Below are 23,241 nucleotides of genomic sequence, written 5' to 3' on the forward strand. Positions count from 1 at the left end.
TTATTTTGTTAAAGAAAGATAAAATATTTGGAAGAGTATTCCAAAATTTAGGTAAGGGCCATCACTAGACCCCTTTTCCATTACATGGATTTCCCCTTCAGACAGTGATCTGAGGTTTAGGAAGCAGAGGAACTCCTGGAGGAGCCTCTAAGCATTGAACCCCAGAGTGGGCATGGAGTTACCAGGAAAGCACTGAGCCTGTCTGTTCACTGCATACTTGGAACCTATGTGTGCTACTAGGTGGACATTTAATTGTTATATGTTGACTTAATACATGAATCAAAGATGGTTAGGAGAGAATTTAAATTGCACACCATCCTCATGTAAAGATGGCTGGTTAGACTCTGGGTTTTTATTAGGATATACTCAGTAACTCTGCTGTTTCAAATAGTATGGCCTCCACAGGGCTGCGTCCTTCTTGAGCCTTATCTAGCTGCCCTAAGCTGCCATATAATTCACTGTCACTGATGCTTGAGGGTAAGGGGCTGATGTTAAAAAAAAAAAAAAAAAATGCTGAGACAACAGGCCAAGCCAGGAATCCCAAGCAAACCAGTGCTGTCTCAGGCAAATCAGGATCTGAGGTTTATTCAGCTATTGCCCAACTGTAAATCCAACCTTCAGCTCCTATTCCCCAAAAATGCTTACATAGGAAAATGCACCCTTACATAATTAACGGGTTGGGGAAAATCAACCCTCTCTAGAAATTGTAGTTTTAAGAAAGTTTATACCCAAGATAGAGTGGTTATTTCTGAGTGTTAAAAGTTTGGTCTAAGTTTGGGAGTGTTTTGGCTTCTCTGTATTTTCTCCCCCCCCCCCCGCCCCCGCCGCAATAAATATTAACAATAAACTTGGACTGCTTTAAATTTTTGTTCTTTAAAATATCCATGAAATTTTTTTTAGAGTTTTGTTAATTATTTATTCCATAGAGCATCCCTGGTGCTATCTTAGTGTCCTTGCAGTGTAACTAGAAAGTTGTAACCAAAAGATACTAAAAGGTTTTTCCTGGCAAAGTAGCTTGTTAATCATGAGAAAAGAATATTTAAAGATAACAAGTAATATTTTGGTAATATGTAATCTGGTTCTTAATATCTAGAACTATCATTGATTTCTGGTAGCTATATTATCTCAAATCTATAAATTTGAGGATTCCCAGAAGTGTGACCACTCAGAGTTTTTATCTGCTGTTGAGATGTCTCAGAATTTTCAAGTTTTGTGAATTGTAATAAGAATCTCCTTCCATCTCCTTAGTGCATGATTTATACCTGAGTATTTCAGTATAGCAAAGCATAGGATGTTGGATTCCACATTTCTGTAAAATTTACAAGGACTATATCCTTATTTTGGAATTGGTTTATCCAAGAATTTTTTTTTTTTTTTGTCTTTTTAGGACTGCACCCACAGCATATGGAGGTTCCCAGCCTAGGGGTAGAATTGGAGCTATAGTTGCTAGCCTATACCACAGCCACAACATCACCAGGTCTGAGCCCTTTCTGTGACCTACACCACAGCTCATGGCAACACCAGATCCTTAACCCAGTGAGGGAGGCCAGGGATTGAACCTGCATCTTCATGGATAGTAGTTGGATTCATTTCCACTGAACCACAATGGGAACTCCTATCCAAGAATATTTCTAAAACAAGACCATTTAGATCATCTTTGATATTCAGTCAACCACATTATGATGAAATGAATAGCTTCTTAAAAGTTTACTAAATTCTTTTTTTCCTTTCAAAAGCAATATAAAAGATGTAGAAGCCCAGGTGTAATGTGTCATTGGCTGCCTGTCTGCTTTTGGCAACCTATGGGACAGGAATAAGTCAAAAGTACAAAAATTGGGCATCTCCCAAAGGGACCTTTCTAAAATTGTCAGAAAGGCACACCCACATTAATCCAGCATTGTATCAGTGTGAAATATTCAGTGTTCATTCAGCCTCTTCAGATGGGCCGCCCGAAGTTTGTAGTTGACAGAAATTAAATTCTGTGCTATACAATCTTTGGCTATGAATAAGAATAATAATGAAATAAGTAGATGAGGTCGGAGGAGGAAAGCACCCCATCCAGTGTCATGACATAGTTATCACACTGGCTGATCTCGTGTCCTGAGACAGGTCATTCCCTAAAGATACCTTTCCTTGACAACACTGTGTGTCTCATATTTCAGTCTATTCTCACCACCCTCTGGAGGGGGATGACAATAGACTGAAATATATAATATAGAGTGCTGCTGAGGAAAAGGTACTGTTCGGTGAGGGGCTATGTTTTTCCCAAAGACATCAGTTACACCTGCAGTGAATAAATGCCTCTTTTTGCTTCTTCATGTCTGTTTGGGATGATGTGAGCCCCTTCATTCCCCTGGAACAGTCTTCTCCTAGGGTCTCCAGCATGATTGTGCCTCTTCTCACATCTGACCTCCCCGACCAGCCGGTCATTCCTTGTTTGCTTCATGGGTTCCTCTTCCTGATTGTGTCTTCCAGCTGTGCTGAATCCTAAGTGCTCAGCCTGTTGCTGTCAGTAGTACCTTCCTTAAAAACTCATACACCCAGACACCTTCATTTCCCACCACTGCACAGCCATTTCCACACTTTTGTCTCTAACCTTGCCTTCCCTCCTGACGACCTGTCTAGTACTTAAATAATCTCACTTATTTTCCTTTCCACATGGATGATATTTAATTTCATTTTCCACAGCAAAATGATTCCTTCTCCTCTCTTATTTTTATTGGCACTGGGTCATCCGATTTTCCCTTTTTGTCATCACTAGTGCTGTTCTTTGGTTACCTAACCCTGCCCAAACAGTTTAGATTCATCTGTAGAGTTCTTTATAGGTCCCTGAAAGCTATTTTTTTCATCTATAAATGTTGGGAAAAGAGAAAAATACTTTGTGACATATGAAAATTGTGAAATTCATATTTCACTGTAACTTAGAGATCATATGCCTCACTAAGTCTAAAATATTTATTATGTGACTCTCTTCAGGAAAAGTATGCAGACCTTTGGTTTAAAAGATATTGTTCACTTTATTAAAACCACAAATCCAAAACCCTTGTTTGTTCTAATGTTTTTAAAATACCAGGTGTTTACACACGCATGAAACCGCAGTCAAGATACAGAACATTTCCAATCACCTGCAAAAGATTACCCAGGCCTCCCTGGAGAACATCCCTCCCTTTGCCCTTTGCCAGTCAACCACTGATCTGCTTTCTGTCATTGTGTGTGTGTGTGTGTAGTCTTTTTATGTTTTTAGGGCTGTACCCACGGCATATGGAGGTTCCCAGGCTAGGGGTCTAATTGGAGCTGTAGCCACAGCACAGCAATGCCAGATCTGAGCCATGTCTGCCACCTACACCACAGCTCACGGCAACACCAGATCCCTGACCCGCTGAGCAAGGCCAGGGGTCATACCATACCTGCAACCTCATGGTTCCCAGTCAGATTCGTTTCCCCTGTGCCACGATGGGAACTCCTTTTTTATTTTGTTTTGTTTTGTTTCTGTTTTGTCATTGTATATTCATTGTAGTTTCTAGAATTTTATATAGAATCAAACAGAGAGTACTCCTTTGTATCTGGCTTTTGTTTTTTTTACCCAGTGTATTGATTTTGAGTTTATTCATGTTGTTTTATGTATCAGTAGTTTATCCTTTTTGTTATGTTTTTTTAATTAAGGTCTAATTGACCAATGAAATTGTAAGATATTTAAAGTGTACATCATGATTTACTCTAAGTATACAAATAGAGTGTGGGGCTATTTGAACTATTGCTGCACTTTGTTCGACACAGAGCAGACTTTTTACTCTTAGATGAAACTAAAAGTGAGCTTTTGAATAATCTTTTGCACATAGAAAAACCACCCCAGAGGGTATGAAGCAACTCATTTTAACTATTTCATTATTGTCATCATTATTGTCTACAGACTCCAACTAATTCCAGTGCCTGTGGCATAGATTTCTCAGAAGAAACCAAAAGTCGTTTCAATTTTTTTTTTTTTTTGTCTTTCCTAGGGCCGCACCTGTGGCATATGGAGATTCCCAGGCTAGGGGTCGAATCGGAGCTGTAGCCGCCGGCCTGCACCAGAGCCACAGTAACACAGGATCAGAGCTGTGTCTGCAACCTACACCACAGCTCAGGGCAACGCCAGATCCTTAACCCACTGAGTGAGGCCAGGGATCGACCCGGAAACTCATGGTTCCTAGTCGGATTCGTTAACCACTGAGTCACGAAGGGAACTCCTCAAATTTTCTTAAATGATTTTTTTTTTCCATTATAGCTCATTTACAGTGTTCTATCTCAAATTTTTTAAAGTGTTTGTAAATATAGTAATATTTAAGTAAATACTTATGATATAGCTTGGCATTTTTGTAATTTTGATTTTTTTTCCCATTTAAAACTGAATAAACTCTCATTTCTTCTCCCACTTTTTATTAAAATGCTTAAAAAATTATCCTTGGATTCCAAACCTCTTCCATATTCTTTAGTTCCATCTCAGTACTGTCATGACCTTTTCCAGTCTTCTTTGCCTGAATTCCACCACCCATCTCATTTTGTACCTCTGAAAATGTTCTAATCTAGGAACCCTCAGACACAGAGTGTTGGTGGGGTTAGGGGTCTGTGTTATTGTAACTTTAAAACAAAAACAAAAACAAAAAACCCTTAATTTTCAGTTCCTTCTATCTTGTCAGAAATAGTCTGACTCCTGATAAATAGTATCACCACTAATTAGCACCCCATGCATTGAAACTTAACAGAAGCTTGGAGAACACCGAGAATCTCTGAACTGAAGCCAAGGTTCAAGAGGAGAGGCCGAAGGAATGGAGACCATACCATTTGGAGAGGAGATTGCTGAGGGATGACCAGTAATTGCCTTTTGATACATGAGTATTATGCACCACGAAGACTGCTAAAGGCTCCTCTTGTCCATAGTGACATGCAGGAAAATATGTCCTTAAAGTTCAGTTAGAAACTTTAGTTGGATAAAAGAAAAAAAAATCTTGTCTATACTCTGGATATTTATGGTAAACATAAAGGATTGTCACTCCTAGGAATTACAAAATTGAGAAGAGACATCTTCCTGAGCCCAAACCTTGCAAGTGAAGGCCTGCTACCCAGATATTTTAGTCACAGACTTATCTGAAGCCAGCAGACTAAGCTACCTGAACTTCTACTGACATTCCTTGTTCCCAATAGATAGTGTCCCTTAAATTTGTAAAAAAATTTTAGAAAAACTTGACATGACCCATGGTGAATGCTAGGTCATTACCAATCCCATCCAAGTATTTTTAAGAGCATTTGAGTAACAATTGTTCCCAAAGATTTCTAAATGTTTCGGTTGTGCTGATAATCAGTGGCCATCAAGATGACTCACTTGTTTCTTTTCTCTGTGTATTTAACACACACATTAGATGGCTGATTCTTATTGTAAATAAGAACATTAACAAAAGCAACTTAAGCTGTGAAAAATAAGAGCAGTTAAAAAATATGAAGCAATAAAAGACAAAATTCCTACTTATCTCACACCTGAAAAAATGTACAAGTGCCTAAATACTGTTGTCTTTTTAATTCTGTCATTGGCGTGAGATCCGCCGTCTTTCCTGCTAAGTCACTGGTGATACAAAACAGCAGTAGGTGAGCAGCACAAGAGCAGTGTGAAGCCAGAAACAACAAATCATGGACTTCACAGGAGTGTCTGCCAAGGGAAAAGCAAAAGCAGAAAGCTGTGAAGCCCTTTAAGAGAAGTAGCAGCAGCGGTACGTAAACCCAGTCCCAGCAGAAGCCAGAGACAGCCAGGAAGTCATCTATCTGAGGGCTCAGTGCCAAGCAGGTCCACCACCAGAGGGGCAGAGACCCAGCCAAGAGTGGGTACTTCTTTCTCAAATGCATAAAGTCAAGACTGAGCTGAAACTAAATTTTATTGAGCAACTACCAAATTACCTAAAGTGAGAAAATTAGAGGACTAAAACCAACCCATGCCTGTCCCTACCCCATTCTATTCAATCCCACTGACAATACTTAAAAACCATAATTTCTTACTTAACAAATATTTCTTAGGCCCCTCTGTGTGCCAGGGAACATGCTATAAACTAAGAAATGTGACAGTGAACTGGACATAGTCTCTTGCTTTGTAGGAAGTTACAGTTTATTTAATAAAAGATATTCTTTTCGTAATCCCAAGTTACGAAAACAAAAAGCCTGATTTTAATGAAGATTTAATTCCTCTAAGTCCTTTATCCTGCATTGTTTTCACTCTTTCTTAGGCTATCTAAAAAATAGGTGGTTTTGATTAAGTCACTTATAGGATTCCTCTGCCTATTTCTTAACCATTTTTCATAACAGAATTAATATATATCTAGAGATTTTTTAAAGTTTTTTTCCCCAATAAAATATATGAATGCTACATTCCTAGTATTTTTTATGTTTAATTATTTCAAATGCTATATTGGCTGGGTATACATTTTATCCTCCAGAATTAAATAGATATTGCTCCACTGTCTCTTAACATTAAAAGCTGATGTAAAAAATCTTGAATGCAGCCTAAAATGTACTACTTTTTTGAGAGACTGGCTTTTTTTTTCTACTGAAATCTCTTAACGTTTAAAACTTAATAAGGCTATGATGTAGCTTTAAAGAATTTGTATCAAAATTTCCCTGATACATGAAATTAAACTTTCAATCTGCAGATTACGTTTTTTTGTCCTCCCCCGCCCCCTCCCCCTGGAAACTTTTCTTGTGTTAGTATTATATATATATTTTTCTTTCATTGTTATCCTTTTTTGACTGCACCTGTGGCATGTGGAAGTTCCCTAGCCGGGGACCGAATGCAAGGTGCAGCTGTGACCTACATTACAGCTGTGGCCATGCTGGATCTTTAACCCACTGCACCAGGCCGGGACAGAACCTGCACCACTGAGAGACAACACCAGATTCTTAACCTGTTGTGCCACAACAGGAATACCCATTTTTATTCCATCCTCACTTACATTCATTGGATTCCCTATTTAAAGGTCAGCCATTACCATTTCCTGAGTATTTTTCTTACTATTAGCTTCTTCAATTCCTTTAATCTCTCTTTTTTATCTTAATTCATTGGACCTTTATTAATATAAAGGTCCAAATTCTCTTCCTTTATTTTCACATTCTCTGAGTGAGACATGGATGGTCTCCCTCATCCATACCAGTTCCAGCTACTGATAGCACAGTTATTCATCAGCTCTCATAGCATACCATGAGATATATGGTCTCTAGTTTTTTATTCCTCAAATATTTAAATTCTGGCACCACCACAAAATTTATATATTAATATCTAGACTGATTCCATTCTTTGTGATTTAATGTCAGGCTATGCACTATCACCTGTATTTTTTTTATCATGTATAATAACTCTTGGCCAGAATCTAAAATAACTATTAGAAATAGAGGTCATGTGTTGTTAGTATGTCAGGATGCTGAACACATTTAGGTCAGGATTGTAGAGAGCCCTTGCTGTGTGGGTGTGTCAGTGCTCACTGGTGGAAGATGTAGTGTGAGGTCTGTCACACCAGCTCCAACTGTGTGTGCAGGCTAGCATTCAGAATGCAGACAAAATAATGAAGCAATGTTTCACTTTATTTAGAGACAAAAAAATTAAAGGAATGAGCCTGGACAGCTGTTAAGCAGGTTCATTTAATGCATTTGATATTTTTCACCACTTTTCTATAACCTGAAGAAATTATGGGATGGGAGAGGCAGGGATAAAAAGGACTGCTAAGAGAGCACGCCTGTAGTTATGGTATGGTACCTGGTTTTACCTTCTTCTGAGATCTTTTTACAAGTCCTACAAAGCTTAATTGTTATTTTTAGTCTAATATAGACTAAGATTGTGTCTTAGTCCTTAGAGGGGACATTCATCTGAGTTTTTCAAATCGGTATGAAGCTCCACAACTTCTCTTCCTTCAGAGGCAGGCTGGTTAATCAACTTCCTGTTTTACGTACTTTCTGCCACCACTTCTTGGGTAAATTTGTCAAGTAAGATGTTGATTCTTTTCTACTTCATATGGAACCAGCATAAATTATTGAGATAAGCAGCCAAAATCGCCGGTACTTATTTACTTCTTGATGATATTGAGAATATTTATTAACTCCTGTAAACCACTGTGGTCTCATCTGTGTCTCACTGAATGTTTGCTAGTAAGTTTAAACTTCTGGATCAAAAGAAATCCAAAATTGGCCAAAGTGGGTATGATCAATCAAGATACAATATAACTAAAGACTTTGGAAAGCATTTTTCATCACTGGAGTAGGAGATCTAGTAAAATCATCAAAACAGCAATGCATGGAGTTCCCTGGTGGCTCAGTGGCTTAAGGATCCAGTGTTGCTGCTGTAACTTAGGTTCAATTCTTGGCCCTAGAACATATGTATGCTGCAGGCACGGCCAAAAAACAAAACAAAACAAAACAAAAAACAGTAGTGCACAGTTAGAATTCCTTTCTCTGTGAACTTTCACTAAGGAAAGAATAAGAACAACAGATGAATTATACATGCCCTGCTTTTGAAACAGTGAACCTATGATTTTGTAGGGTAGTGTTGTCTTTGTGAGCAACTGAGCAGTTGGAGCCAAGGGATCTGTCCTTGTATCTCATTGGCTGCCAGTGCACATAGAGGGTGGTCAGCACAGTGAATTGAATCATTGAGATTCTAGATTCTCTCTTAAAGTTCCTTGACAGGAGTTTCGGTCATGACTCAGTGGTTAACGAACCTGACTAGTATCCATGAGGACTTGGGTTCAATCCCTGGCCTTGCTCAGTAGGTTAAGGTTGCCATGATCTGTGGTGTAGGTCGAAGTCTTTGCTTGGATCCTGAGTTGCTGCAGCTGTGGTATAGACTGGCAGCTCTGATTCAACCCCTAGCCTGGGAACCTCCATATGCCTGTGGGAGTGGCTCTAAAAAGACAAAAGCCAAAAGCCAAAAAAAGAAAAAAAAAAATTCTTTGACAGAATACCATACAAAGGAGAGCCTGAGATTTAACATACAGAGTTTGCAATAAGGACTTGTTTTTCCTCTGAGGTCAGAAACCTCCACAGCTGAGTACTTTGGATAATGAAGGTCCTTTTTCTCTATTTGCCCAGCCTGGGCTGGACACAGGCAAATGCCAAATCTACACTGAAACATGCTTTTCTTTCCATGTTAACAGAGTTTATGTTGCCCAGTGCACATCTAAAAGATGCAAAATATTTACTCTTTATGTAAATATGCTTTTAAGAAAAAAATGCAGTTTTCACATGCAAGTTATTTTCAGCAGGCAGTTCTTTCTCTGAAGCACAAAAGGCTAGATATAAAAACAAACAAGGGAGAATGTGCTGTTTTAACAAATGGGTCCTTGGAGATGGATTTTTAGGGCATGGTTTTTGTTTCCTGATCTAGCTTTTACCCTATCACTTAGTGACACTTAGAGAAATCCTGAAATAAATCAGTGACATTCTCACAATTTTTAAGGCTGACAGTTTAATTTTTTTTTCCTGTTTTGTCTATTGCTTTAGCCAATGTAATTAGGTCATACCCATGTGAAAAATTACTTGTACAAGAAAATTTTGGATGTGTGTGTGTGTGTGTGTTTTCAGGAAGATTTGTTTCTACTAAGAAACATGTTCATGATATCACTTGCATGTGAAACTAATTCACTTGCCCTACTTAATTTAGAATATTAATGTTTCTAAAAAAACAAAGCAACCCTAATTCAAAAGGAACTGAATGTTTCTGTTACTAATTTTATATCATGGTTAGAGTAATTACATTTAAAAATATTTTTAGCAAATTAACACTGATTTTAAAACATATTTGTTAATTATATAAACTGGATGCCAGCTCGGAAGGGGTCATTTTGGTAGAAAGAGGAGAAAAGCCTAATTTATAACAGTATTCCAGAAATGGCAACACAGATCAAAGGCTAGCATTCATACCGTGCAGACTGTTCTCTAATATCATTTTACATTAAAACTTAGTTGTGGCGTTCCCGTTGTGGTGCAGTGGAAGCAAATCTGACTAGAAACCATGAGGTTGCGGGTTCGATCCCTGGCCTCCCTTAGTGGGTTAAGGATCTGGTGTTGCCGTGAGCAGCGGTGTAGGTCACAGACTCAGCTCGGCTCTGGTTTAGGCCTGCGGCTACAGCTCCAATTAGACCCCTAGCCTGGGAACCTCCATATGTTGTGGGTGTGGCCCTAAAAAGACCAAAAAAAAAAAAAAAAAGTTAGTTGTAATTCTTGTACTTTGAGTATTTTCTAATAGACTTTTTACTATTTATACCAGCAGATAAAAAGTTCCCAGCCCACAGTATCATTTGCTTTACTGCCTCTACACTATTAGAAATATTAGGAACTATGGGAGACTGCAAACTTCTCAAAATAATGATACTTATTAGTGTTTTATGAAGAATCTTGGCATTAACTCCTTTTTTCCTTTAGTAAGCTGAGTGTCTTGCTTTCATGTTTGTGGATTAATTTAAGACTTGTAGTAACTAAGGAGATTCTTACTTGCTTCCCAACTTAAACATCAGAATTAACAGATACAAAAGGCACATTTTAACATATTTTTTTTGGCTGAATGTAAAGGTCAAAATTACCAAGCTTTATAGAACCACCATTAGAAGTATACAGTAGATCCCTTGTAGAAATCATGAAGGAAAGCCAGTGTAGGCACTGTCTGGAGCACAATTGCAAAATGTGAGTTGTTTTCTGTGATGGAAGCAGAGCAATTGTCAAGAGTTTGACTGGTTGCAAAAGAATTTAAAGGGCCAGCCCATGTTTAAGAATGCACAAGATGGCTTTGTTGTTCTCATGTTACATTTACTGAGAAGCTACACATGCTACATATTAAGCAATCCATAGAATTCCTCTGAGTCCCTACCCCGTGATTTTATTTGCAAATGAGATAAGTAGTTGAGATACATAGACAAAATCTGAAGGCTTGTTTAGTGTTGCTCTTCTATCAGTCTCCACGGTGGCTAGAGCATTAGTATCTCACTTTAACCATTTTGCTAAGAAAAAAATGAAAATAAGTGTAAAAGTGGGAAAAGACCATAATTTTTTTTGGAAAGCCAGAGGTTTGCCCTCTAAAACAAAACGTACACAGCTTATCAGATAGACTTCTGTAATTCTGTTTCCACATATGAGTAGAGCTAGATGGTTTTAACCAAGAAAAAAATGGCTTGTGAGCGAGAGGGCAGTTTTCTCCAATGACACTGGAGACCTTGTGTGACCTTCAGAAATTTACAATGGCGTCTTACTAGACTTCTAACATGTTCTGTAATTCTTGGTTTGCTGTAGAATTTGGAGAATACTTGTAGAATATCAGCTGTGCTTACAATCATGTTTATTATTTAGTTCTGATAGCAGAACTTCCTTTGACATGCTGGTGTTCTTTCTGTTGCAGGGACTTTACGTTTTTGTGGTTTATTTCATTCTACACAACCAGACATGTTGTCCGATGAAGGCCAGCTACACAGTGGAAATGAATGGGCACCCAGGGCCCAGCACAGCCTTCTTCACACCCGGGAGCGGAATGCCTCCTGCCGGAGGGGAAATCAGCAAGTCCACACAGAATCTTATCAGTGCTATGGAGGAGGTGCCTGCCCTTGCTCTTTCTCTATCTCTCTCTCTCTCTCTCTTTTTTTTTTTTTTGGTCTTTCTCTCTCTGAATCTCTCTCTCTCTTTCATATACAACCTTTCTCTTTTATAAAGGGTACAAGTTAAATGATGCCACGGAACTTGTAAATTCTTTTCCTACTGACATTCTCTGATCTCTGGTATTTGATGTGAGTACTGCAGTATCATGTCTGTTATTTAATTCTTTTTCCTCTTTGCTTAGTGAACACTACTGATCAGTGGTTTGTCAGAGCATAATTTGTCATCTCTTTCTTCAAAAGCTTCCCAGTTTGACATGGCAGTGATGAAATCTGCTTCAGAAATGGCTTTTCAAATACTCTTTCTTCCTAAAAATATTTTCGAGGCTCTCTTCCTTTATCCATCCCAATTCACTACTTTAGTCACAGCAAACCCTCAAACAAACCTCCCGTTGTCCTCTGTCCGCATCATTTGGGGTTCCTGTGTCTAAATCACCAACCTATCAGTCGGGCCGCCATAGCAGTGGCACTACTGCTCATATTTCAAAATGTAGCTGAAGACATTTGTCCAGGAAGACATGGTAATCCTATGCTTGACCACTTCTGCAGTGCCCAAGACGTGCTTGCCCACCATTTCTTACATAGCTCATGTTGCCCTCTCTCTATTAAATTGCCCAGGGGGAACAGCATTTGTGTTAGCAACCTGAAAAATAACAGGAAATCAAAGTACATCTATCTGAGAAGAGTTTATAGATAGTTAAGTAGGTAGATAGTTAATCGATCTGCTCAGTGATACTTTTTTGTCTTCCATGTTAATGTAGAAAGTAATTTTATTTATGTCAGGTGAAAATTCAGGTAAGTAATCACAAATAAAGTACCGCATTTAAAAATTGAGATATGTGTTTAGTACCCTTACAAGTTTAGAATTCTCGTAGCATTTTTATATCCTCAAAGTTCTTAAAAATGTGAAACTGAATTATTTTCACATCACAGTTGATAACAATATTTCAGGATCAGCAATTCAAAAAAAAAATTTTTTTTTTTTTGTCTCTTTGCTTGGCTACCCCATCTAGCATTTGTCTAGATCTGAACTATGTATTAGCCATTAAGTCTTGTGTAGCTAAGTTTAAGCTAAACAGAATTAAATAACATTAAAATTCACTTCATCAGTCACTTCTGGCCAAGTTCAAGTGCTTAGTAGCCATGTGTGTCTGGTGGCTACTATAATAGAGAACAAAGATATAAAGCATTTGTAGCATCCCCGTGCTGTATTGAACCATCACTGTATTGAATGTGCTAGTCCAGATGTTCAGCTTCTTAGTGAAATATTTTTAGGTTTCATCTTCTGTCAAGTGTACTTTTCCAGCCCTCAAATCATTTTTTTTCCTTGTAAGGCAGCCCTACAATCTCTCAGAAAACCTTATATTGGGAGGCAGCAGCTGTGACAGCTCAATTCCTGGCCTGAGCCTAACTGCTTAAACGTTCATTTTGGGTGGAGCACAATGGCAAACCCTGAAGTGTGTTTTGCATTCCTTGGAGGCTTAGAATTGGCCTTGATCCAGCCGAGGGACTGGCAGAGACATTCTGGAAAGCCAAGCAGAGAAGGGAATGCATTAGGAAAGGAAGGATTGAGGGGTTATTTGTCAGTATAATCTTTTCATTATAGCAGTGTCTTTTTTAATCATTTAATTTTAAAAAGGAGGAGTTCAGAATTCCATCAGGAACTTTTTTTTTTCAATTCAGTATGTCCTTATAGATAGCTACTCTACTTAAAATTCTATGTTGTATCTTAAATATTATCAGGATTCTTCTCCAGTTCTTACATGTTTAACAGTTTTCTTTGTACATGTCCTATGAAAAAAATGAATGTTCTGATTGGGCTAAAAAATCATTCTCTTTCTCCACATTTGATAGCATAGAAACCTACAAGTAATCCTATTAGAGAAACGGTTTAGCATGACTAGATGCAGAGACATACTTTTCTAAGGATCAAAGGTAAAATTAAAAGTCTTAATTCTAAACGGTTCAACAACCCTTTCACTGGTCTTTGCAATGGGAGGTAGAGATAAATGATTCCCATAGATTTTAGGATAAATATATATGTACTCATATTACGGTTTCCTTTTCTCTCAACCCCAACCCAAAAAGGTGCCACCTGACTGGGAGAGAGCATCCTTCCAGCAAGGCAGTCAGGCCAGCCCTGGCTTAAAGCCGAGCCCTCAAAATGGTGCCACATTCTCTTCCTCTGATGTCTATGGCCAAGGATCACTGATAGCCGACGAAGAGTCCCAGGAATTTGATGACTTGATATTTGCACTCAAAACAGGTATGTGTGAACTCACAAACCCCGTTAGAAGTAGGCACCTTGCTGCAGCACAGTTTATATCGTCTTCCCATGAAGTTGCAAAAGTTCAATCTGTCACCCTTAGCACATCCTCATTCTCATGACCCATTCCTAATCCCCGCCAAATTCTAGGATATTTTGTTCTTGGCACCAAATATAAGACAACCTAAAAATAATTTATAATTTTCTTTTTAAGAAAAAGATATACTCTAACTTGATGTAAATATCTCTTCACTGGAATCTTGCTGGAATACCAGGATGTTACTAAGACAAATTCAGGGCTGTGAGAATCTGGTGGGGCTCTCATGGAGAGAGCTTTGCCTCTGACCTGCCAAAGGGAAATTCTTAAGCAGTCTCTTTGAAGCAGAAACTTTCCAAGGCCACATAATGGGCCTCATATAGTTCTACAGTTCTCAAAGTGCCATCACATATAGAATTTCACTGGCTCATCCTGTACATTTGACTCCACTCAATCTGTGATCCCAGTGGATAGTTATTTTCAAATCATATATGCACCCTTTTTTTTTTTGCCCTCATAAAAATGTTGAACTGACGTTGTTATAATAAGTTAAGTGAACTTTTCATTTCTAGATGTACAAACAAGCAAGAAGATTTGTCCATGCTCAGGTGAACCTATTGAAGTCATTCATCAAAAGTACATTCTGCTGTATATATCCCCAGACTCAGATTAGTGCTTGCCACTTGGTAAACCTTTTGTAGATATTGGAAAATGAATGCATAATAGAAAGGGAGGGGGGAAGGAAAGAAGGAAAGGAGTCCCTATTGTGGCTCAGCCATGTTAAAAACCAACTAAGATCCATGAGGATGTGGGTTCAATCCCAGACCTCGGTCAGTGGGTTAAAGATCCAGTGTTCCTGCAAGCTTCGGCGTAGGTTGCAGATGTGGCTCGGATCTGGCTGTGGCTGTGGCAGGCAGCTGTAGCTCCTATTCAACCTCTAGCCCAGGAACTTCCAAATGCCACAGGTGCAGCCCTAAAAGACAAAGAAAGAAAGAAAAGTGAAACTTAAAGGAATAGACATTTGCACAAACCTGACATAAAAAAGAGTTGTGCAAAGAATTATTAATTATTGAGGATATCAAAGCACTTTTTTTAAAAATTTTATTTTATGTTTTTAATTATTTCCCCAATACAATTTTTTTTTCTGCTGTACAGCATAGTGATCCAGTTACACATGCATGTACACATTCTATTTTCAAAGCACTTTTTAAAAAAAATGCTTCTCCCTTGGCTCTTATGTAGGTTTTAAGTAAGTAAAGCGTAGAGGAAAGGTGCTGCAGACCTAGCGAATAGGATTATCCAAAATCCGGGGGTGAGGGGTACACTCCTGCTCAGGGAGGACAAGCATGCAGTGTGGCTGGGGTGGAGAGTGGGTGAAGCCAGGGATCAAGAGAAAAGCCTGGAGGGTAGTTTACCTGCATTATTGATACTTTACTGTAGTTTCTCTGGGTTTCAGTGAGCACCCTCCCCGAGCTCTTTGTAGAGCTCTTTGGTGAAAGCATCAGATATATTTGGGAAACTGCAGAGAATCACAATTCACCTGAGCATTTTAGCAGCTCCAAAATGACTAGACTAAGGAAACCCCCTTCACTTGATTGAACCTGGAGCTTCCAGAGCACATTTAGTGATAGATGCATTTGGGAGAGCAGAACACTTACTGATATCCTGCATGATATTAAAACACTCTTCAGATGCCACGATAAGGGGTGGGATTTTTATAGAACCCAGTGAGCCCTGGAGGTTTTTGAGGAGAGGAACAGCGTGTTCCCACTGGTTTTGAGGCAAAATTACTCTCATGAAAGTCTGAAGAGTAAATTTAGAAGCAAAATCAGAAAGGCTGGGAGGTGGTTACAGTGGTCCAAGGGAAGAAGATTTAGGCCTTAGATCTGGAGAGCGAAAAGAAAAATAAGAGAAATGCTGAGGAAACGCTTAGAGGACAGTCAGCAAAAGCTCATGCTTCCCACATAGGAGACTGAGGAAGTGTGTATAGAGCATTTGTTTTTTTGTTTTCAGGGGAAAACCAATGAGCTCAGATGTGGATAGTTTGATCGTTTGGCCTAGTGGCTCTTCAATAATCAAGTTGAGGTCTTTGGCGAGGAACGAGAGTTGAAGGCAATCTGAAATGCATCATGCAGAGAATCCAGCTGAAGCTATGGGGATGAATAAGTTTAGTCTGGAAGAGTAAAAGCTAAGAGATAGAAAGAAAAGAGGTGAGGAAGGGAGGGGAGGAGGACGAAGGGAAAACATGAGAAAGGAAAGGAAACAAAAAGAGCATCTTATATGATACCTACTTTTAAAGGGTGAATAAGTCCAGTGTGGCTTAGTTGTAATGAACCCGACTAGGATCCATTAGGATGTGGGTTCAATCCTTGGGCTCGCTTAGTGGGTTAAGGATCCCACAATACTGTGAGCTGTAGTGTTGGTCACAGACGTGGCTCAGATCCCGAGTTGCTGAGGCTGTGGTGCAGGTTGGCAGTCAGCTCCAATTTAATCACTAGCCTGAGAACTTCCATATGCCACAGGTGCAGCTATTAACAAAAACAAAACAAAACAAAACAAAAAGGTGAATAAAATAGCATCCCGCAGAGGACACTGTAGCATGGTTGGTTAGCACAACAACTAGAGAGACCAGAGTTTCCTGCAGAAGGGAAGGAACAATTATATAAAAATGCTCACTCAAGTTAGGACTGAAAGAGTTTTCACATTACAAAGAATTCTCATGGCAGCTTATGTCCCCAGCACTCCAAGACACTCAGTTGATGTTACAACTCTGGAAGCATAAAATGAATTCTTGCAACATAATTAAATTAGATCTGGGTGTGTGTGTGTGTGCGTGTGTGTGTATAAAACAAGTATTAAATGCATTCCATTCACTTACTTATAGACTGAATTTAGCATTCCTTAGAGTTCACTAAACTCGTTAGGAAGTAAAGACTTAAAAAGACCAAAATAGAAGTCTCTAACACTAAGCTTCATCTATTTTTAGAAAAAGTACTATAGTCAAGCACTACCCTCTACTTCCATCATGAAATATGGTTAAATCAAAGGACCAGACCACCTACCCCTTCATCCACAGGGGAATGCACAATTGACACACTGGCCAGCTTAGGGCCATCAGGGAGCTTTAGGTGAACTTCATTGCACTTTAATTTTTTTTAGCCAAAATTCAAAAATTAAGAGATATAAAAACCCAGAATTTCTTTTAAAAAAAAAATCTAGCAGTAGAGTGCTTAAAATCTAGCACAATATTTCTTAATTGGAGCTGAGTAATGGATGCCCCTTAAGATAGGACATATGTTCTTCGATTTGTCCAGTGCCCAGCAGACCTGTATCACTGCATTATGTTAGCCTGCCTGACCTCTGTGATGCCTGGGTTTGCAAACCTTGACCTGTCTCAGGTCCACTTAACTGTGGGCCACTCCCAGTCAAATAGGCGGGTCTTCCCAGTCTTTCATTTCAACCTCTAAACAACTTTGAAAAGCCATGTTACACTTTGCATACATGGAAACAAACAGCTGAAGGTTTTTATCATAAATTGAAATAGCATCAAGCGATGTAATATCCACTGTATTATACATTTTAGTGCTTTTTTAAAAAGTTTACGTTTTTCTTTCAAACTAATAACAAGGAAGTCTAAGTACCAGAGCAATTCAGTACCCACTGTCATTCACTTTATTTTAAATCTATATGAACAGGCTTTTCTTTTACAGTTGGAAATTTTATACCATTCTCTTTTCTCTTTGAACTTTCTTACCTTTCCACTCCCAACACAGAATTTCATCCTAATGAATTATATTTTTTGTTTGAAATTCATTGAATTGGTATAAAATAGAAGCCCTTTTCCCAAAGCCAGTAATGGACTTCTTTTTCCATTTGAATTTTAACCATATTGAATTTTTTTAAAAACAAACACACACACAATGAAAAAGAAAACATCATTGACCTTTTCATTTCTAAAAGAAATTATTTTTCTATGAGAAATTCGCATTTCACTCTGAAAAGAGGACAGACATTTCCTTCAATTAGTTGTTCTCAAAGTGTATCGGCCTCTTCACAAGCAAGTGAGACAGTCAGTTCTAGACAGTGGTGCCCTAGTTATTATTAGTTATTTAAATAGAACTTCCCAATGGATCATCAGTGTCCCCAGCCAGGACTTTAGGAGAATGAGAACAGTGATCCTGATACAGACTTCATTGTAGGCAATGGGAGAAGGTGCTGAACTAACTAGAACAGACTCAGCCAACAGAGAGGGTGAGTCCAGGATGGGAGGGCATGCCCTCTGTTTACATCTCTAACAGGAAGCATTTTGAGTCCTGGCATATTTATGTTGATCCAAAGCTCACCAGATTCTAGAAAATGTCAAGCTGGGAGCATAGAAACAGGGTCTTTCTTCGCAGGGGCTTCTCCCAGCAAGATTACTCTGACTCTCCAGTATCTCTGGTCCCTTAACTTCCCAATTTTACCTCAGGCCAGTGACACAAATGTCATGGTAAACATTTCCCTACTGGAAACAGCTAAATGGACTTCTTTTTGATTCAGAAGAAAATAAGTAGCATGTCCTTGTACACAAATGAAAACATTCAGAATCAAAGTCCAAATACTCGAACTCCGCAAAGAACTCATTAATAAATTTCTCTTTCAGTGACATTGCATAAAACCACAAGGACTTACTTAACTTCAAAAACTTCTGCAGCTCAGTGTACTAAACAGAGTTAGGCAGCCATCAAGGCGGAAAAGTAAAATTTGGAAAGGTTTTGATTATTTTTCCTCAAAAGTACATTGAAGGAATAGAACCTTTGTATATCGTACATTTTAAAAGGCCATAGAAAATAAGAATGGGCTTTGGGGTCAGAGAGCCCTGTGTTAAATCCTATGGACTATTAGCTTTTTTTTTTTTTAAGGCTTAAGTTCTATTTTTTAAATTTTATTTTATTTTGTCTTTTTAGGGCCACTCCCACGCATATGGAGGTTCCCAGGCTAGGGGTTTAATCAAAGCTACAGCTGCCAGCCTGTGCCATAGCTATAGCAATGCTAGATCCAAGCCGAGTCTGCGACCTACACCACAGCTCACAGCAACGCTGGATCCTTAATCCACTGAGCAAGGCCAGGGATCAAACCTGCAACCTCATGGTTCCTAGTCAGATTTGTTTCAGCTGAGCCGTGATGGGAACGCCTATAGTCTATTATCTGTATGACTTTCAGTCTCCTCATTTATCAGATAAGGATTTTTATAATTAGTTTATGAGGTTTCATGGAGTTTGGAGATGAGAGTCTATGTAAAGAAATTCAGTATGTGTTATAAATTTTTGTTGGATTCAATTTATTTTTATGCTTCAATACAACTTTAAATGTTTGTATGTATTCTGTAATACCTGAGTGTTTACTGCACGGTAACTATTGAGTGAAATAGGTTGGTGATTGAATATGTGCCAGGAATTTGAAATTTAATCTATAAATTTGTATATCATTTTACATTTTAAAAGGCCATAGAAAATAAGAATGGGCTTTGAGGTCAGAGAACCCTGTGTTAGATCCTGTGGTCTATTATCTTTTTTTGATGAACACTTCAAACCTGGGGGACAAAGAAGTCACATGATTAGAGCTGCTTCCATAAGAGGCCATACTGGGTTTTGCAGACAACACCCTACACTGGGAGCCAGAAGACCAATTGGCTATCTTCATTCTGTGACTTCCCTGCTGTGTGACATGGGCAGCTCAATGAATCTGTCTGATCCCCACTCAGTCTCTATGTCTGTAAAAAGGATTAGTCATCTAGCTTTCATAACTAAAGTATGTTGAGATGTTGAGGAAAGGAGAGATGCTAGATGAATGTGAATTATTACCTATCATTCCTTTGACTCTACCTGTCCAGTTTACCAAGGGGGAGAGCATTATCACAGTTGTGGGATTTCTCATGACATTTTGGCTTAAAATATAGGCACAAAAATACCTTTCAGAAAAATCAGAACATTCACTGCCAAATACTTTCCTAGACCATTGAATGAATAACAAGGAGACAAGAAACCTGGGCTACTCCCAGTCCTGCCGTGTCTTATTTGTCTGTAATATGTGTCCTTTCTGAGTCTTAACGAGGGATTGGGATGAGAGTATTGTGCATTTATGCTACCTGGGAGGAAATTGAAAAGGAGAGTGAGGTGAGCCATACAGATGTGATGACTCAAGGGGAGGCTGGGGCTAGAACCTGCTGCCATCTCCCAGAGCTCTGGCCTACTGAACAAGCTGGTGACACCCGTTTGCTTGTGAAGCTGTACCCCACGCTGAATCTCCCAGCTCAGGATTCAGCTTGGGTGCTCCAATCCCTCATGGTCTGCTCAGCAGGCTCTCAGTTCAGAACTTCTTTCTCCTGTGTTTTTCCCCAATGGCGGACAAATGCTTATGCATTCCTGGTGGCATTTAGAGCAGGCCAACTGTGCAATCAGAGGGAGTTGGTGCTGGTTTTTTCATCAAGCCCCGTTCTTCCCCGATGCTGATCCTGGGGTCCTCTCTGTTTCTCTGTAGTTGATCCCACTATTAATGAGCCCTTCAGTTCCTCCCCCAGATCAAGCTGCTCTAGGCCTTAGCAGCTTTATAAAATGGCAACCTGTCAGTGATCTACTTTGAGGTTCTTCTAAGTTAAACAGTTCTTCCACTTCCCTGACAGAGAAACATGGGCCCTTTGTCCTTCAAACTCAAGTATTACCTCAGGGCCAGACAAATACCGTAAGTGATTCAAGAGGGCCGTTCAGAACAGTGACAAACCAGAAGGTCATGTCTAATCCATGTTTTTACTTTTGTTTTGGTTGTTGTTGTTTTAGACAGTCCAGAAATTCAGGCCCAGTGTTGCCTTGCCTTCTTCTCTTTGAAGAGAAACCCTAAATCTGATTTTTTTGGTCATACCCATGGCCACAGCCACAGAATGTCAATGCTGGGTTCTTAACACACTAAGCCACCAGGGAACTCCCAGATCTGATTTTTAATGTTAAATGTATCCATTTTAAATTATGGCAAGTAATTAAATTTGTAAAAATACATTGTCATTGGCAGTGTTCTAGTTCTTAACTTCAGGGAAGAGTTCATGGGTTTGTTATACATTTTGTTTCATGACTCACATGTACATTATATATAGTGGTATCATACAGTTTATCATCCACATCAGGGCAATTCGATGTAAAAGGGAGTAAAAGGGATGTGACTAATAATTTTTTCATGTATAAACTAGCACTTTTCAAATAGTACATCCTCCAGCTCCCTGATTTGAAGGACTAGTGAAAGAAGTATGAAAGGGTGTGTAAATGGGCTTTGATGGACAGGCAGGAAGATGCTCAGGATAGAATTAACATGGCACATGCAAGACCATTCGAGAGAACTGATCGCTTTGAGAAAGTGCTCCAGTCGGGGAAGGTTGGAATGTGTCTATGTGGTAAGATCCTGCCAGGTTGAAAGTGTCCTGCAACGCAAGGCAGAGGGTTCCAGGCTTGATGCAGTTGGCAGTAGGAACTAATGTTTGATCCTGAGAAGGAAGCAGGATGCAGACTGGATCAGAGGAACAGAACAGGCAATAAAAGTGGGAAGAGGCATTTTCAAGAACTAGGATGCAGAACAAAGTTTAATACATTCAGCAAACATTTACTGCACACCCGCAATGTGCTGGGCACTGTCCTCTGAACTAGGAGACAGAATCCAATGGGATAATCATAAATTTTAAAAGAGAATCATCATGTCTTCATGGGTAGCAGAGGTGATACTGAGTTAATATTCCTAGAAAGAGTGGAAGATGGGCAGAAACAGAGCATCTTAGGCATAAATGTCCACCTAATAACATGGTGGGAAAATGGAATGAGCAGCGGCTCTGGTGAGACATTAAGCTAGATAGCAGGCAAGAGTCAGGTGGATTGTGTGGACCTTGAAGCTGAGCTGAAGGCAAGCTCTCCAGAGGTCAGACAGCAGGAGGAGATGCAAAAGAAAGAAAGCAGAAAAGCTTTGGAAAGAGCCAACAGATCAGAGGATGAGATGGGTCACTGCAGTGTCACAGAAGCAAAGCGAGGAAGTGAGGTTTCACCAGCAGCCTTTAACAGAGAGAGTGTGGGAAGGACAGAGAACCGAAAGAGGGAGGGTTCAACTAGAAAGAGGTCCTTAGTGGGCTTCCACTTTCATGTCCAAGTAGGTTAAGAAAAAGCTGATCCACCATCTTCCCATGGCTATCAGCTGCAGAATTGCCTCTCCTACATCTCAGACAGAAAGAGAAGTCTCAGCTGCCCAGGCAACTGGTTTTTCACTATGCTTCTTGTTTGCAGTTTTGTGCCCAGCAGGGGGGTGGGGCTGGGAGGCATAATCTTTAGTGAGTCAGCCAACAGCAGGCCCAGTGACCACATCCCTATTCTGTGTGTGTGTGTGTGTGTGTGTGTGTGTGTGCGTGTGCATGTGTGTGTGTTCCTCTGAACATTACAGAAAAAAATAACAAGGTGTTAGTCTAACATAGTGTCAATTTTTATGAATTATCTGAGTTGTGAAAAAGTGGGAAATAGTGGTGCTTCCTCAAAACAGAGATTCTCATCGCTATCTGTAATTAACAGCTAGCTTTGTGGGATTCTTGGGTGGATCTGTTTTGGCACTGTGTTACATAAGCATTTTTATCTTGGGGTCAGATCTGAGTCATTGAGAGCCAGTGTCTTCTGGGCACTGATATGATACCAGGTGCTGTCAACACATGGTTTTCTTCTCAAATTCCTACCCATACTGAGTCTCAGCTCAAAGACCTTCTAGGTACAGTACATGAGGGGTTGGAGGTTATATGTTTTCTAACAGCAAATCCTCCTTCCTCCCTCCCTGCCCCCCACTGAAATATTCTAATAACCTGCCTGATGTTTTTTTTTTTTTTAATTTTAGTAAGCCCCCAATTAAGAAATGCGGCTCTTTAGAAGTTCTACCTGTCAACCATGTGGAAACAGAAAAAAAGATTGAGAACCCAAATTTGTGTCTTTAGAAATTAATTTCTATTTATAAAAACTACCAAAAGGGAGTTCCTGTCATGGCTCAGCAGAAATGAATCTGACTAGTATCCATGAAGACTCAGGTTTGATCCCTGGCCTCAGTGGGTTAAGGATCTGACATTGCCGTGTGTAGGTCGCAGATGCGGCTCAGATCTGGCATTGCTGTGACTGTGGCACAGGCCAGCGGCTACAGCTCCGATTCGATCCCTAGCCTGGGAACCTCCATATGCTGCAGGTGCAGCCCTAAAAAGGCAAAAAATAAAAAATGTAAAAAAAATAAATTTAAAAAATACCAAAAGGAAT

At 39.4% G+C, this 23,241-nt stretch overlaps 1 protein-coding gene across 1 annotated transcript in view; it reads left to right on the top strand.

The window, feature by feature from the left end:
• Positions 1–23,241, top strand: part of ADGRV1 (adhesion G protein-coupled receptor V1) — a 538,647-nt gene that overhangs the window by 514,773 nt on the left and 633 nt on the right. The window contains exons 88-89 of the mRNA XM_047778281.1: positions 11,396–11,587; positions 13,734–13,911. Of these exons, the coding sequence (XP_047634237.1) occupies positions 11,396–11,587; positions 13,734–13,911 (370 nt within the window). The remainder of the gene's footprint in view (positions 1–11,395; positions 11,588–13,733; positions 13,912–23,241) is intronic.

The sequence above is a fragment of the Phacochoerus africanus genome, chromosome 4 (assembly GCF_016906955.1).
Source record: "Phacochoerus africanus isolate WHEZ1 chromosome 4, ROS_Pafr_v1, whole genome shotgun sequence".
Lineage (NCBI taxonomy): Eukaryota > Metazoa > Chordata > Mammalia > Artiodactyla > Suidae > Phacochoerus > Phacochoerus africanus.